Genomic DNA, 13,815 nt, shown 5'->3' with positions numbered 1-13,815 from the left:
GATAAAAGAATTATGGGTGGTACCGAATGTCTTCTTTATGGGTTACAATTTTTTTTTTTTTGTCTTTTTGCCATTTCTTGGGCCGCTCCCTCGGCATACGGAAGTTCCCAGGCTAGGGGTCCAATAGGAGCTGCAGCCGCGGGCCTATGCCAGAGCCACAGCAACGTGGGATCCGAGCTACGTCTGAGAACTACACCATAGCTCACGGCAACGCCAGATCCATAACCCACTGAGCAAGGCCAGGGATCGAACCCGCAACCTCATGGTTCCTAGTCGGGTTCGTTAATCACTGAGCCACGACGAGAACTCTTGGGTTACTCTTTTTTTTTTTTTTTTTTGTCTTTTTGCCATTTCTTGGGCTGCTCCTACGGCATATGGAGGTTCCCAGGCGAGGGGTCGAATTGGAGCTATAGCTGCCAGCCTACGCCAGAGCCACAGCAACATGGGATCCGAGCCGCGTCTGTAACCTACACCACAGCTCACGGCAACGCCGGATCGTTAACCCACTGAGCAAGGGCAGGGATCGAACCCGCAACCTCATGGTCCCTAGTCGGATTCGTTAACCACTGCGCCACGACGGGAACTCCCTGGGTTACTCATTTTTAAGATTTTTAAATGATGTTTTTGTAAAGGAGGAATGGGCAGAACCAAGAAAGCTATTTATATTTGAAAAATGATGAAAAACCTAAAGAGAGCAAAAAAGGCTATTTTGGTTTTTTTTAGAGACAGAAATGTAATAATGAATCTATTTGGGATCCACTCAGCTTGAGGTGCCAAAAAGAACTAAGAAGGGAAAATAAGGAAATATACACTCAAGGTTTTAGCTATTTTTGGCTTTGCTGAGAAAGAGTAATAATGTATACAACACAACATACAAAAATTTCCTTTACTTTAGCTTCACTTAATATAGCCACCATCTGTTGAAACCAGTAAGATTGACTTTCATTGATTTTAGAACCTGTATACTTTAAAAAAGAGGGGAACTCATAAAAATTTCGTAGGTTGAAATGTATTTTGTACTTACTTACAAAGCTGCCTTAATGAATTAGCTCTGTTTGGAATAGTCTGTACCAGTGTTTTCTCTGGCAAGATAACCTGGACCAGCCTCCCTTACTACCTTCATTCCCAACCTGGAACAAGCAAACCAACAGTCACCCACCCACTTTGGGTAGATAAAAGACTTAAAACAACTATAAACTATAAAAACACCCTCTTGATGACCTTTCGAAGCCCCGTATTTGATTCATTTATAATGAGAAGTATTTACACTGAAAGAGCACGGTTGGCCTAGAGAAGATAACACTATAGAAAACATACCCCATTAGAAGCTTTTTTCTTTGCTTTCCATTCATCCAGTTGTGCCTTTGTCTTTGCATCAACTTTAACAAGTAGCTTCTTCTCTCCAATCTGCAGGTCATGCAATAACCTGAGTGCACGGAGGGTAGATTCAGGCTCCTTATACTCACAGAATCCAAAGGCTAGCAAAGGATGTAAAGAATTAGTGAAATATCAATACGATTATGAAAGATAAAAAATATTTACGGAAAACTGAAATCATTAGAAATCAAACATTATTTATGTCACTACTCCTCCCTTTCCTCCAACTACCTCCGATGCGGATTTCACTTCTAGCATCCTCCAACAACCAAAAGAAAAGAGAAAACAAAAACAGGAGAAAGGAAGAAAAAGTCTCACCAGGCAAACTGTTACTTATTGGAAGTGCTGATGAAATACTTAGCAGAATTAGCAAATTTCACGATTGATTCTGTTAATAATTTCATTAATTCATCCCATCCCAGACTTTCTAACTGCTACAGATAAGTGAAAACAGGGTGAATGAAACTAAATACAGCACTTTTCAATTCTGCGATATTAAGATACAAAATTACTGATCTTTTATTCTAGTTATAAGCAGAATTTTTCATATCTGTTTCATTCTAATAACTAGTCTCCCTATTTTTTTTTTGTCTTTTTTGTCTTTGTTGTTGTTGTTGCTATTTCTTGGGCCGCTCCCGCAGCACATGGAGGTTCCCAGGCTAGGGGTCGAATCAGAGCTGTAGCCTCCGACCTACACCAGAGCCACAGCAACGCGGGATCCGAGCCGCGTCTGCAACCTACACCACAGCTCACAGCAACGCTGGATCGTTAACCCACTGAGCAAGGGCAGGGACCGAACCCACAACCTCATGGTTCCTAGTCGGATTCGTTAACCACTGTGCCACGACAGGAACTCCCTAGTCTCCCTATTTTTACTATGACTTTAAGTTAAACAGATATTAAAACAAAATTAAGGAGTAATCTAAACATTGAAAATAAAATTAAACAAATGAGTCCAAATACATATAGTCAGTGACATAACTAAATATTCTGAGTGATACTGACTGATGATTGTCTTTTTAGGGCCGCACCCGTGACATACGGAAGTTCCCAGACCTGGGGTTGAATCGGAGCTGCAGCTGACAGTCTACATCACAGCCACAGCAACTCGGATCCAAGCCTCATTTTCCACCTACACCACAGCTCATGGCAACGCTGGATCCTTAACCCACTGATCGAGGCCAGGAAACAAACCCGCATCCTCAGGGATATTAGGTGGGTTCGTTACCACTAAGCCACAACAGGAACTCCCTTTCAGTGATTTTGAAACTTTGACCAAATATTTTTAGTGTGCTACATCCTAAAAACAAAAAGACCTGTCAATAAAAAAGTAAAGTTCAATAATCATATCATTGCTGATAATACTGGTGCTACTGGTCTGAAATTGTGTTTGTGAAGTATCAGATAAGCAAGCCAATAATTATTCACGACCCTTCATCCCCAGTGTCAAAGCTGAGAATTCTGCATGCGGAAGAAAATAAGGATAGATGACAAAAATGGAGTTTCCGTGTTGTGGCTCAGTGGTTGTGAACCTGACTAGTATCCATGAGGATGCTGGTTCGATCCCTAGATCCAGCATTGCTATGAGCTACGGTGTAGGTGACCTGTGGTGCAGGTTGCAACTTGGCTTGAATCTGGCATTGCTGTGGCTGTGGCACAGGCTGGCAGCTACGGCTCTGATTCCATCCCAGCCTGGGAACTTCCACATGACATGTGTGGATGTGGCCCTAAAAGAAAAAAAAAAAAAAAAAGACATATGACAAAAAAGATTAAAAACCTTTTAGTCCTGATTTTGAATCAATTAATGTGCACTGATATGAGGACACCTAATACCCAGATTGTGATTTTTGAAAACAACTTCCCACTCAAAGAGTCAGAGCTAGGAGTTCCCGTTGTGGCGCAGTAGAAACGAATCCAACTAGGAACTGGGTTCAATCCCTGGGTCGCTCAATGCGTTAAGGATCCGGCATTCCCATGAGCTGTTGGTGTAGGTCGCAGATGTTGCTCGGATCTGGGGTTGCTGTGGCTCCGGTGTAGGCCAGCAGCTACAGCTCTGATTAGACCCCTTAGCCTGGGAACCTCCATTTGCCGTGGGTGCGGCCCTAAAAAGACACACAAAAAAAGAGCCAGAGCTATTCGAGAAATGGCTGATTCCAAGTCTGGGGCAGAAAAACTACTAGCTGAGCTGTGAATACCCTGTCATTGCGGAAGCTATCAAAGACATTTAGGCGTGGGTCAAAATCACTGAAGATTCAATTTCCAGACGCAACTGAAGACAACTTAAGCTTCACTAGTTATAAAGACAATCCATATTAAATATAACAATAACAACTAACTGAAAATGCTCTTAACTCACAAGTTCAAAATGGCTCTTAAAAAAAAGTCACTGCAAGAGAATGCTGAAAATACAAGCTCATTCTCCTGAAAAAAGAACCAGAGTATTAATCCTATTTTTCTTACATAAATTATACCTCTAAGTAACCAAATAGTATATGAAGGAGGAAGTGTATCCATATAGATATATTCTACTAACAAGATTTTTCTTCAATGAAGGAATGATAGAACTCTTCCAAATAGACTCTTATATTTTGCAACCTCCCAATGAATGCATCAACATAAGCACTGCCAATCAACAGCTACTAACCATTAAAACAAAAAGTACCAACCCAATTATGATTTCTAATGGAAGAACACTACCTTTAGAAAATGCTAATTTTTTTAACATATAAAAAGCATCAACAAAAATAACACAAACTCAAAACTAATTAAGTCTAAAGATACAACTACCACCCAGTTTACATTTCAAAACAGAGGAAAGGAATGCATGACATAATCTACTAGAACGGCAATCGGCAAACCCAGACTGAGGAAGCACTATGGACAGATGACCCAGTTCCTGAAGCAAATAATTGTAAGGGAAAAAAGAAAGAAGAGCTTGGAGTTCCTGTCGTGGTGCAGCAGAAATGAATCTGACAAGGAACCAAGAGGTTGTGGGTTTGATCCCTGGCCTCGCTCAGTGGGTTAAGGATCTAGCATTGCTGTGAGCTGTAATGTAGGTCACAGATGTGGCTCAGATCTGGCGTTGCTGTGGCTGTGGTGCAGGCCGGCAGCTGCAGCTCTGATTTGACACGTAGCCTGGGATCCTCCATATGCCACAGGTGTGGCCCTTAAAAAAAAAAAGAAAAAGAAAAACTTAAAACATTAAGTGAATCTTAATATAGCAACCACTATTGATGCACAGATTTTATATGAATTCTAAATCAAAAAAATATTTAAAAATTGAAATTTGTGATATTTGACTGGATGCCAACTGAACGCTGGATATCCAAACACTGACTTGATAATTAAGAGAAGTTATATTTTTCTAGATCTTTTTTTTTTTTTTTTTTTTTTGCTATCTGATGGCCACACCCGCAGCATATGGAGGTTCCCAGGCTAGGGGTCCAGTCAGAGCTATAGCCTCTGGCCTACACCACAGCCACAACAATGCGGGATCTGAGCTGCATCTGCGACCTACACCACAGCTCACGCCAAGGCCGGATCCTTAACCTACTGATGGAGGTGAAGGATCAAACCCTTACCTCATGGATACTAGTCAGGTTTGTTAACCGCCGAGCCATGAAAGGAACTTCTTTCTAGGTCTTAAAATAGTACTTTAGATATGTTTTCTTAGTCATTCTTTTTTTTTGTCTTTTTTTAGGGCCACACCCATAGCATATGGAGGTTCCTAGGCTAGGGGTCGAATAGGAGCTGAAGCTGCCGACCTACACTGCAGCCACAGCAGCGCTGGATCCTTAATCCACTGATCAAGGCCAGAGATCGAACCCGTAACCTCATGGTTTCTGGTTGGATTCGTTTCCCCTGCGCCATGATGGGAACTCCTAGATATGTTTTCTTAAAGAGACCTTATCTTTTAGAGACATACTAAATATCTATAGACAAAATAATCTGGTGTCAGGATTACTCAAAAATAATAGAAGAATAAAATGGTTCAGGTACAGGTTAAGCAAAACCGGCCATGAGTTAATAAATGATAAAAAGGTAGGTGGTGAGTACGAGAGTTAATCATACTAGTCTGCTAATTTTCTATATGAATTTTTCCATAACAAAAGTGTTTAAAGATTGTATATCACAATTTCCCACTGCGGTGAAATAGGTTAAGGATCTGGCATTGCTGTAGCTGCACTTAGGATTCAGTCCTTGGCCTGGGAACTTCCACATGCCAAAAATGTAGCTGAAAAAGGGGTGGGGAGCGCATCTATATCAAACAGGTATTTCCACCAAGTACGAAAAGAATAGTTTATTTTTAAGACTAATAGGGATCTCATCATCTCTTCTACTTTCTTCCTAAGTCCTAATTGTTCCATCTTGATCGTATACTGCTCTGAGACAAAAAGGACTTTTTAAAAAGTAATCTTACAAGAAACCAATTAATCTGAAAATCGTTTTCCTTTCTTATCTCCTTCCAGTTATACTTTCCCCCCTTTTTTGGTCATTTTTAGGGCTGCACTTGTGGCATACTGAGGTTCCCAGGTTAGGGGCTGAATTGGAGCTGTAGTCCCAGGCCTATGCCACAGCCACACCAGATCCAAGCCGTGTCTGCAGCCTACACCACAGCTCATGGTAACGCAGGATCCTTAACCCACTGAGTGAGGCCAGGGATTGAACGTGCGTCCTCATGGATGCTAGTCAGATCTGTTTCTGCTGAGCCACGATGGAAATTCCTATCTTTTTTCACTTTTTAATTTGAACTTTCAGCCAACATCTTCCCATTGGCTTTTTTTTTTCCTTTTTCTAGGGTCGCATTCACGGCACATAGAGGTTCCCAGGCTAGGGATCAAATAGGAGCTGAAGCTGCCAGTCCACACCAGAGCCACAGCAATGCCAGATCCGAGTGCCGTCTGCGACCTACACCACAGCTCACATCAACACCGGATCCTTAACCCACTGAGCGAGGCCAGGGATCGAAGCCGCAACATCATGGTTCCTAGTTGGATTTGTTAACCACCAAACCACAGGAACTCCCCGATGGCTTTTAATACTAGTCTTATAAGCGTGAAGTCAGAGTACTAGTAGAACTCTTCTATGGCTAAGGACAACGGGTATAAATGTAAACACGATTTATGCAAACAGCTTAAGATGATCTCAATTAACAAGGAAAAAATTACCTACCTTGAAGTTTTCCAGATGCACCTTGTACTCTCTTCCAGCTCAAAACCAAGCCACATTTCTTTAAAAGAAAACAAAAAGATGCTTACTACTTAGGCTAACTTATAATGCAAATAAGAGCACAATTACAGTCCCACAGGAAAAGTAGAAGAAAAAAAGATCCTGTGGACAACTAAATGTCTTAAAATTCTTGCAATTCCCACAAACCTATTATAGGTATATAGCAAATTATTTTATTTTGTAAACAAATATTTATTCATCATTTATTTCACATTTGAACACTGGTTAAATAACTAGTTCCTTATCAAATAACTGTAACAAATCATTTTAAAGAAAAACAAATTCTTACTGATTCTGATTTACAGAAAAAAAAAGCAATTGTTTTGTATGCTTTGAAAACAAAACCAAAATAAGCAAACAAAAAGAATAAGGAACTGTTCTATAATAAAGAAGCTGTCTAGGAGATCCTGTTGTGGGGCTCAACAGGTTAAAAATCCAACACAGAGTCCGTAAAAATGCTGGTTCAATCCCTGGTCTCACTGAGTGGGTTAAGGGTCTGGCATTGCTATGGCTCTGACACAGGGTGGCAGCTCCAGCTCCGATTCGACCCCTGGCCCTGGCCCGGGAACTTCGATATGCCACTTTAAAAAGAAAAAAAGAGAAAAAAGAAGCAGCTGTCTTGAAGTTCCCCTCATGGCTCAGTGGTAACAAACCCAACTAGCATCCATGAGGACACAAGTTAGATCTCTGGCCCGGCTCAGCGTGTTAAGGATTCGGCCTTGCCATAAGCTGTGGTACAGGCCAGCAGCTGTAGCTCTGACTCAGCCTCTACCCTGGGAATTTCCAAATGCCACAAGCTCGGCCCTAAATGGACAAAAGATAAGAGAAAAAAAAAATGGAGTTCCCATTGTGGCTCAGCAGGTTAAGAATCCGACTAGTATCCATGAGGACGTGGGTTTAATCTCTGGCCTCGCTCAGTGGGTTAAAGGATCCAGAGTTGCCGCGAGCTGAACTGTAGGTCACAGACACAGCTCAGACCTGGTATGGCTGTAGTGCAGGCTGGCAGCGGCAGCTCCAATTTGACTCCAAGCCTGGGAACCTCCATGTGCCATGGGTGTGGCCCTAAGTAGACCAAAAAAGACCAAAAAAAAAAAAAATTTGAGTGTCGTGTATATGTGGAGAGATAGAAAAAGTAAATGTAGCAAAATTTGTTATAAGGGTGTTCACTACTCTAGTCATGTAATTTTTTTACAAGATTGAAATTTAAAAAAGAAAAAAGATTACCCATCACATTTTTCACAGAACTGGAACAAATAATACAAAAATTTGCATGGAATCATAAAAGACCCAGAATTCCCAAAGCAATCCTGAGGGGAAAAAAAAACAAGCAGGAGGCACAACTCTCCCAGACTTCAGACAATATTACACAGCTACAGTAATAGAGACAGTGTGGTACTGGTACAAAAACAGTCACAGAGACCAATGGAACAGAATCGAGAACACAGAAATAAACCCAGACACCTAAGGTCAATTAATCTTTGACAAAGGAGGCAAGAATGTAAAATGAGAAAAAAAACAGTCTCTTCAGCAAGTGGTGCTGGGAAAACTGGACAGCTCCATGTAAATCAGTAAGACTAGAACACACACTGACACCATGCACAAAAATAAACTCAAAATGGCTTAAACACTTTTAAATTTAAGACAAGCACCATAAATCTAGAAGAGAACATGGGCAAAACATTCTCTGACATCAATCAAACCATGTTTTCTTAGGTCAGTCTCCCAAAGCAATAGAAATTAAAACAAAAATAAACCATTGGGACCAATCAAACTTAAAAGGTTTTGCGCAGTAAAGGAAACCATAACCAAAAAAAGACAACCTACAGAATGGGAGAAAATAGTTTCAAATGATGCAACCAACAACAGCGTAATCTCCAAAATACACAAACAACTCTTACAGCTCAACAGCAAAAAAACAATTGAAAAATGGGCGGAAGAAATTCCCATCGTGGCTAAGCAATTAACGAACGTGACTAGCATCCATGAGGACATGGGTTCGATCCCTAGCCTTGCTGAGTGGGTTAAGAATCCAGCGTTGCCGGGAGCTGTGGAGTAGGTTACAGACGTGGGCTCGGATCCCAGCTTTGAATGGACCCCTACTCTGGGAACCTCCATATGCCGTGGGTGAGACCCTAAAAAAAACAAAAAAAAAGAAAAATAGGCAGAAGACCTCAACAGACATTTCTCCAAAGATATATGGAGGGCCAACAGGCACATGAAAAAATGCTCAACATCACTAATTATTAGACAAACTCCAATCAAAACTACCATGAGGTACCACTTCACACCAGTCAGAATGGCCGTCATTAAATTAGTAAGTCTACAAATAACAAATGCTCGAGAAGGTGTGCAGAAAAGGAACCCTCCTACACTACTGGTGGGGATGTAAACTGATACAACCACCATGGAAAGCAGTATGAAGATATTTCAGAAAACTACAGAAGTACCATACGATCCAGCAATCCCACTCCCAGGCATGTTTAACACAAACAACTTTCACCAAAAAAGAAACATGCATTCCTATGTTCATTGCAGCACTATTCGCAATAGCTAAGACATGGAAACAACCTAAACAAATGGATTAAAGAAAATGTGGTACATATACACAATGGAATACTACTCAACCATAAAAAAAAAAAAAAAAAAGGACAAAACAGGAGTTAATGTGGCTCAGTGCAAAACGAATCGAATCTGACTAGTATCCACGAGGACACAGGTTAGACCCCTGGCCTCGCTCAGTGGGTTAAAGATCTGGCACTGCCATGAGCTGTGGTGTAGGTCGAAGACGTGGATCTGGCATTGCTGTGGCTGTGGCATAGGTCAGCAGCTACATTTCAAACGCTAGCCTGGGAATCTCCATACGCCATGGGTATGGCCCTAAAAAGACAAAAAAAAGAACAATGCATTTGCAGCAACATGATGGAACTAGAGTCTCTCACACTAAGTCAAAAAGAGAAAGACAAATACTACATGATATCACTTATATCTGGAATCTAATAATACGGCACAAATGAGCCTATCTACAGAAAAGAAACGAACTCATGCACATATGGTGACCAGACTTGTGGCTGCCAAGGGGGAGGGGGAGGGAGTGAGATGGACTGGGACTTTGGGATTAATAGATGCAAACTATCGAATTTTGAGTGGATAAGCAATGACATCCTGCTGTATAGCACAGAGATCTGTATCTAATCACTTGTGATGGAATGCGATGGAGGAAAATGTGAAAAAAAGAATGTGTGTATATATAGATATATGTGTGTATGACCGGGTCACTTTGCTGTACAGCAGAAATTGGCAGAGCATGGTAAACCAACTATAAAAATTTAAAAATTAAAATAAAAAGGAGAAAATTATTAGAAAAATTTTGAATGAAAAATAAACAGCTTAACTTACAGCAAGGAGTTGTCTTATAAGCATATCTGAGGCTTTCTCTGAAATATTGCCAACAAAAACTGTAGTGGTAGGACCACAGTTTTCATCATTTTCTTTAGTCTTTAAGCCTGGATGATCCTTTCGTGCTCCCAAATGCTTTCCAACCATGGACACAGTGGGTACTAAGACCTAAAGTTAATAAAGGCAATAAGATATGAATTTGTAAATAAATTTGCTATCATATTTAATGTAACAGGGTAAAAACATCAATTTTAAATTATTAAACATATAGCATATTATTATAGGTTCTACATACTTAATATAAAGCTGTGAAACACATTTTTTCATTAATGCAAATATGCATGACAAATAAAATTCCACTATTACATTACCTTTCTTTTAAACAACTTGGAGAAGTGAATAAAAATAACTTGGACAGGGGAGTTCCTGTCCTGGCGCAGTGGTTAACGAATCCGACTAGGGACCATGAGGTTGCGGGTTCGGTCCCTGCCCTTGCTCAGTGGGTTAACGATCCGGCGTTGCCGTGAGCTGTGGTGTGGGTTGCAGATGCGGCTCGGATACTGCGTTGCTGTGGCTCTGGCGTAAGCTGGTGGCTACGGCTCCGATTCGACCCCTAGCCTGGGAACCTCCATATGCCGCAGGGGCGGCCCAAGAAATAGCAAAAAGACAAAAAAAAAAAAAAGAAAAAAAAAGGACATAGGACAGAATAATAGAACACTTCAGTAGAGTGAAGGCTTCAATAAAACTTTGTAAAGTTTGAAGGTATCATGCTAAGGACAGAAAAAAAATAGTCTGGTAGAAGCTAAAAATTAGGGTGGGGGAAGCAAAGAGTAGAAATATACTCAATTTTCATTTCAAAATTTAAATTCTGCTAAATCATTTCTACTTTTTTTTTCTTTTTAAGAGTTCCCTTGTCATGGCTCAGCAGTAACGAACCCGACTAGGATCCATGAGGATCCAGGGTTCAATCCCCGGCCTCAATCAGTGGGTTAAGGATCTGGTGTTGGCAAGAGCTGTGGTATAGGTCGGCAGCTGCAACTCCAATTTGACCCCTAGCCTGGGAAATTCCATATGCTGCAGGTGCAGCCCTAAAAAGGAAATAAAATTTAAAAAAAAGCAAGAGAGCGATAGAGAAATATCACATCACTTTTCCTATCCCCCAGGATCAAGACAAGATGAGAGGATGGTGAAAGAGCCAATGCCTAAATGTGAAAATAACAAGTATATGAACAGTTTATAGAGTAAGTGGGAAATCACAAATCTATTTATTTAAGGAGCATATTTAGGGGCACCAGCATGTATGCACTTGAATGAAAATGCTCATTCAAATAAGCAGTATGATATACATGGATGCTCTTACTCTTTTCCTTTCATTCTTTTAAACATTTAAAATAATTCCTATGCATGAAGCTGTTTATATTTAAAAGCAGCATCAGTCTTAATTCCTTAAAGTTATACTTACAGTTGGAGCAGGTGCCATAATGCTCATTGGTACAGGAATCATTGGGGTCCCTATGAAAAAAGCATAATGAATCTTAAGATTATAATATATACAATTATGTATGATATATACAATAACTTCATATCAACTATATACCATACAAATAAGTATCCTCATAGTTCTTTTAAGGGGAAATGCAGGACTAATGGAAAATGACATACAGATGGATGCCTTATTTTCACAAGCAACACAGCATCAGGTTGGTCTACATAAACTTACAAACAGGGGTTCCCATCATGGCACAGCGTAAACAAATCTGACTAGGAACCATGAGGTTGCAGGTTCGATCCCTGGCCTCGCTCAGTGGGTTAAGGATTCGGTGCTGCCATAAGCTGTGGTGTAGGTCGCAGGCACAGCTAGGATCTGGCATTGCTGTGGCTGTTGTAGGCTGGCAGCTATAGCTCCCATTAGACCCCTAGCCTGGGAACCTCCATATGCTGCGGTTCGGCCCTATAAAGCAAAAGACTTACAAACAAAAACCTATTCTAAAAGCAAAGACTACCTATAACCTGCTTTTGCCTTAAGGAGTATAAAATTCTGGATGGTCATCAATTCATGTTCATCCAGTTCAGTACATCCTCAAAACCAGAAACTTCCACAAGTACAAATTTACTTATGGTGAACGATGGTATTAATAAATCTTTTAAAAGTAAAAATAAATTTTTGGAGTTCCCATTGTGGCACAGTGGTTAACGCATCTGACTAGGAACCATGAGGCCTCACTTAGTGGGTTTAGCTGTGATGTAGGTTGCAGACGTGGCTCAGATCCCTCATTGCTGTGGCTCTGGTATAGGCCAGTGGCTACAGCTCTGACTAGACCCCTAGCCTGGGAACCTCCATATGCCGTGGGAGTGGCCCTAGAAAAGGCAAAAAGACAAAAAAAAAAAATTCTTTAGAGTTAACAAACAAAAGGATGAGATAAGGAATTACTCTGGAAACCTAGGAAGAATCTCGTTATTCCTGGTTATTTAATAAAAGCAAAATTCACGAAAAAAAGATCAGTAATCTCAGTCACTGTCAAAGAGAAAAACTCTAAAGCAAGCATCTACTTGTCCTGAGGGTTTAACAGCTATCGACAGGCTATCATTATTGATATCTTAGTAGAATCTGCATTCTGTTTTCAACTACACTGTTTACTAATCAATAGCTGCTGTACTGAGTGAGTCCTTGGGTACGTAACTAATGAAGAAATCTTACCACTTGAGTTTTTAAAAAAAGGTTGCAATGAAGGCGAAAATCCCTGAAAGATGTTTACTTTTTAAAAACAAATTTTTAAATGTTCTAAATATATCTCAAGAATTTTTTTTTTTTTTTTGTCTTTTCTAGGGCCGCTCCCACAGCATATGAAGGTTCCCAGGCTAGGGGTCTAATTGGAGCTGTAGCTGCCAGCCTACACCACAGCCACAGCAAAGCTGGATCCAAGCCGTGTCTGCAACCTACACCACAGCTCACGGCAACGCCCGATCCTTAACCCCCTGAGCAAGGCCAGGAATCGAACCCGCAACCTCATCGTTCCTAGTCGGATTTGTTAACCACTGAGCCACGATGACAACTCCCTCAGGAAGTTCTAAAGTCCCTCTTCAAGGGGAGGGAGTGGGGTGGATTGGGAGCTTGGGGTTAATAGATGCAAGCTATTGCCTTTGCAATGGATTAGCAATGAGATCCTGCTGTGTAGCACTGGGAACTATGTCTAGTCACTGATGATGGAGCATGATAATGTGAGGAAAAAGAATGTACACATGTATATGTAACTGGGTCACCATGCTGTACAGTAGAAAAAAAATTGTACTGGGGAAATAACAATAAAAAATAAATAAATAAATCAACTGGAAAAAAAAAATCACTCTTCAATTCAAATTTAGCATTAATTTAATTTTCCATCAAGACTGGTAATAAAGGAGTTCCCGTCGTGTCGCAGTGGTTAACGAATCCGACTAGGAACCATGAGGTTGCGGGTTCGATCCCTGCCCTTGCTCAGTGGGTTAATGATCCGGCGTTGCCGTGAGCTGTGGTGTAGGTCGCAGACTCGGCTCGGATCCTGTGTTGCTGTGGCTCTGGCGTAGGCCGGCAGCTACAGCTCTGATTCGACCCCTAACCTGGGAACCTCCATATGCCACGGGAGCAGCCCAAGAAATGGCAAAAAGACAAAAAAAAAAAAAAAAAGACTGGTAATGACATCTTAAACACTTAACTAATGTCCATTTATTTTTCCAATATAATATATTTAAAATAACTTCTATTTTGGGGGGTTTTTTAATTTTGTTTTGTTTGCTTTTCAGGGCTGCACTCACATGGAGGTTCCCCAGCTAGGT

At 40.8% G+C, this 13,815-nt stretch overlaps 1 protein-coding gene across 1 annotated transcript in view; it reads right to left on the bottom strand.

Moving 5' to 3' along the window:
* RBM25 (RNA binding motif protein 25) overlaps positions 1–13,815 on the bottom strand; it is a 62,225-nt gene that overhangs the window by 32,742 nt on the left and 15,668 nt on the right. Inside the window, 4 exon segments of the mRNA XM_047794653.1 lie at positions 1,318–1,478; positions 6,550–6,607; positions 10,003–10,170; positions 11,465–11,514. Of these exon segments, the coding sequence (XP_047650609.1) occupies positions 1,318–1,478; positions 6,550–6,607; positions 10,003–10,170; positions 11,465–11,514 (437 nt within the window).

The sequence above is a fragment of the Phacochoerus africanus genome, chromosome 9, assembly GCF_016906955.1.
Source record: "Phacochoerus africanus isolate WHEZ1 chromosome 9, ROS_Pafr_v1, whole genome shotgun sequence".
Taxonomy (NCBI): Eukaryota; Metazoa; Chordata; class Mammalia; order Artiodactyla; family Suidae; genus Phacochoerus; species Phacochoerus africanus.
Note: the sequence above shows the minus strand (reverse complement) of the source record. Positions and strands in the feature narration are given on the sequence as shown.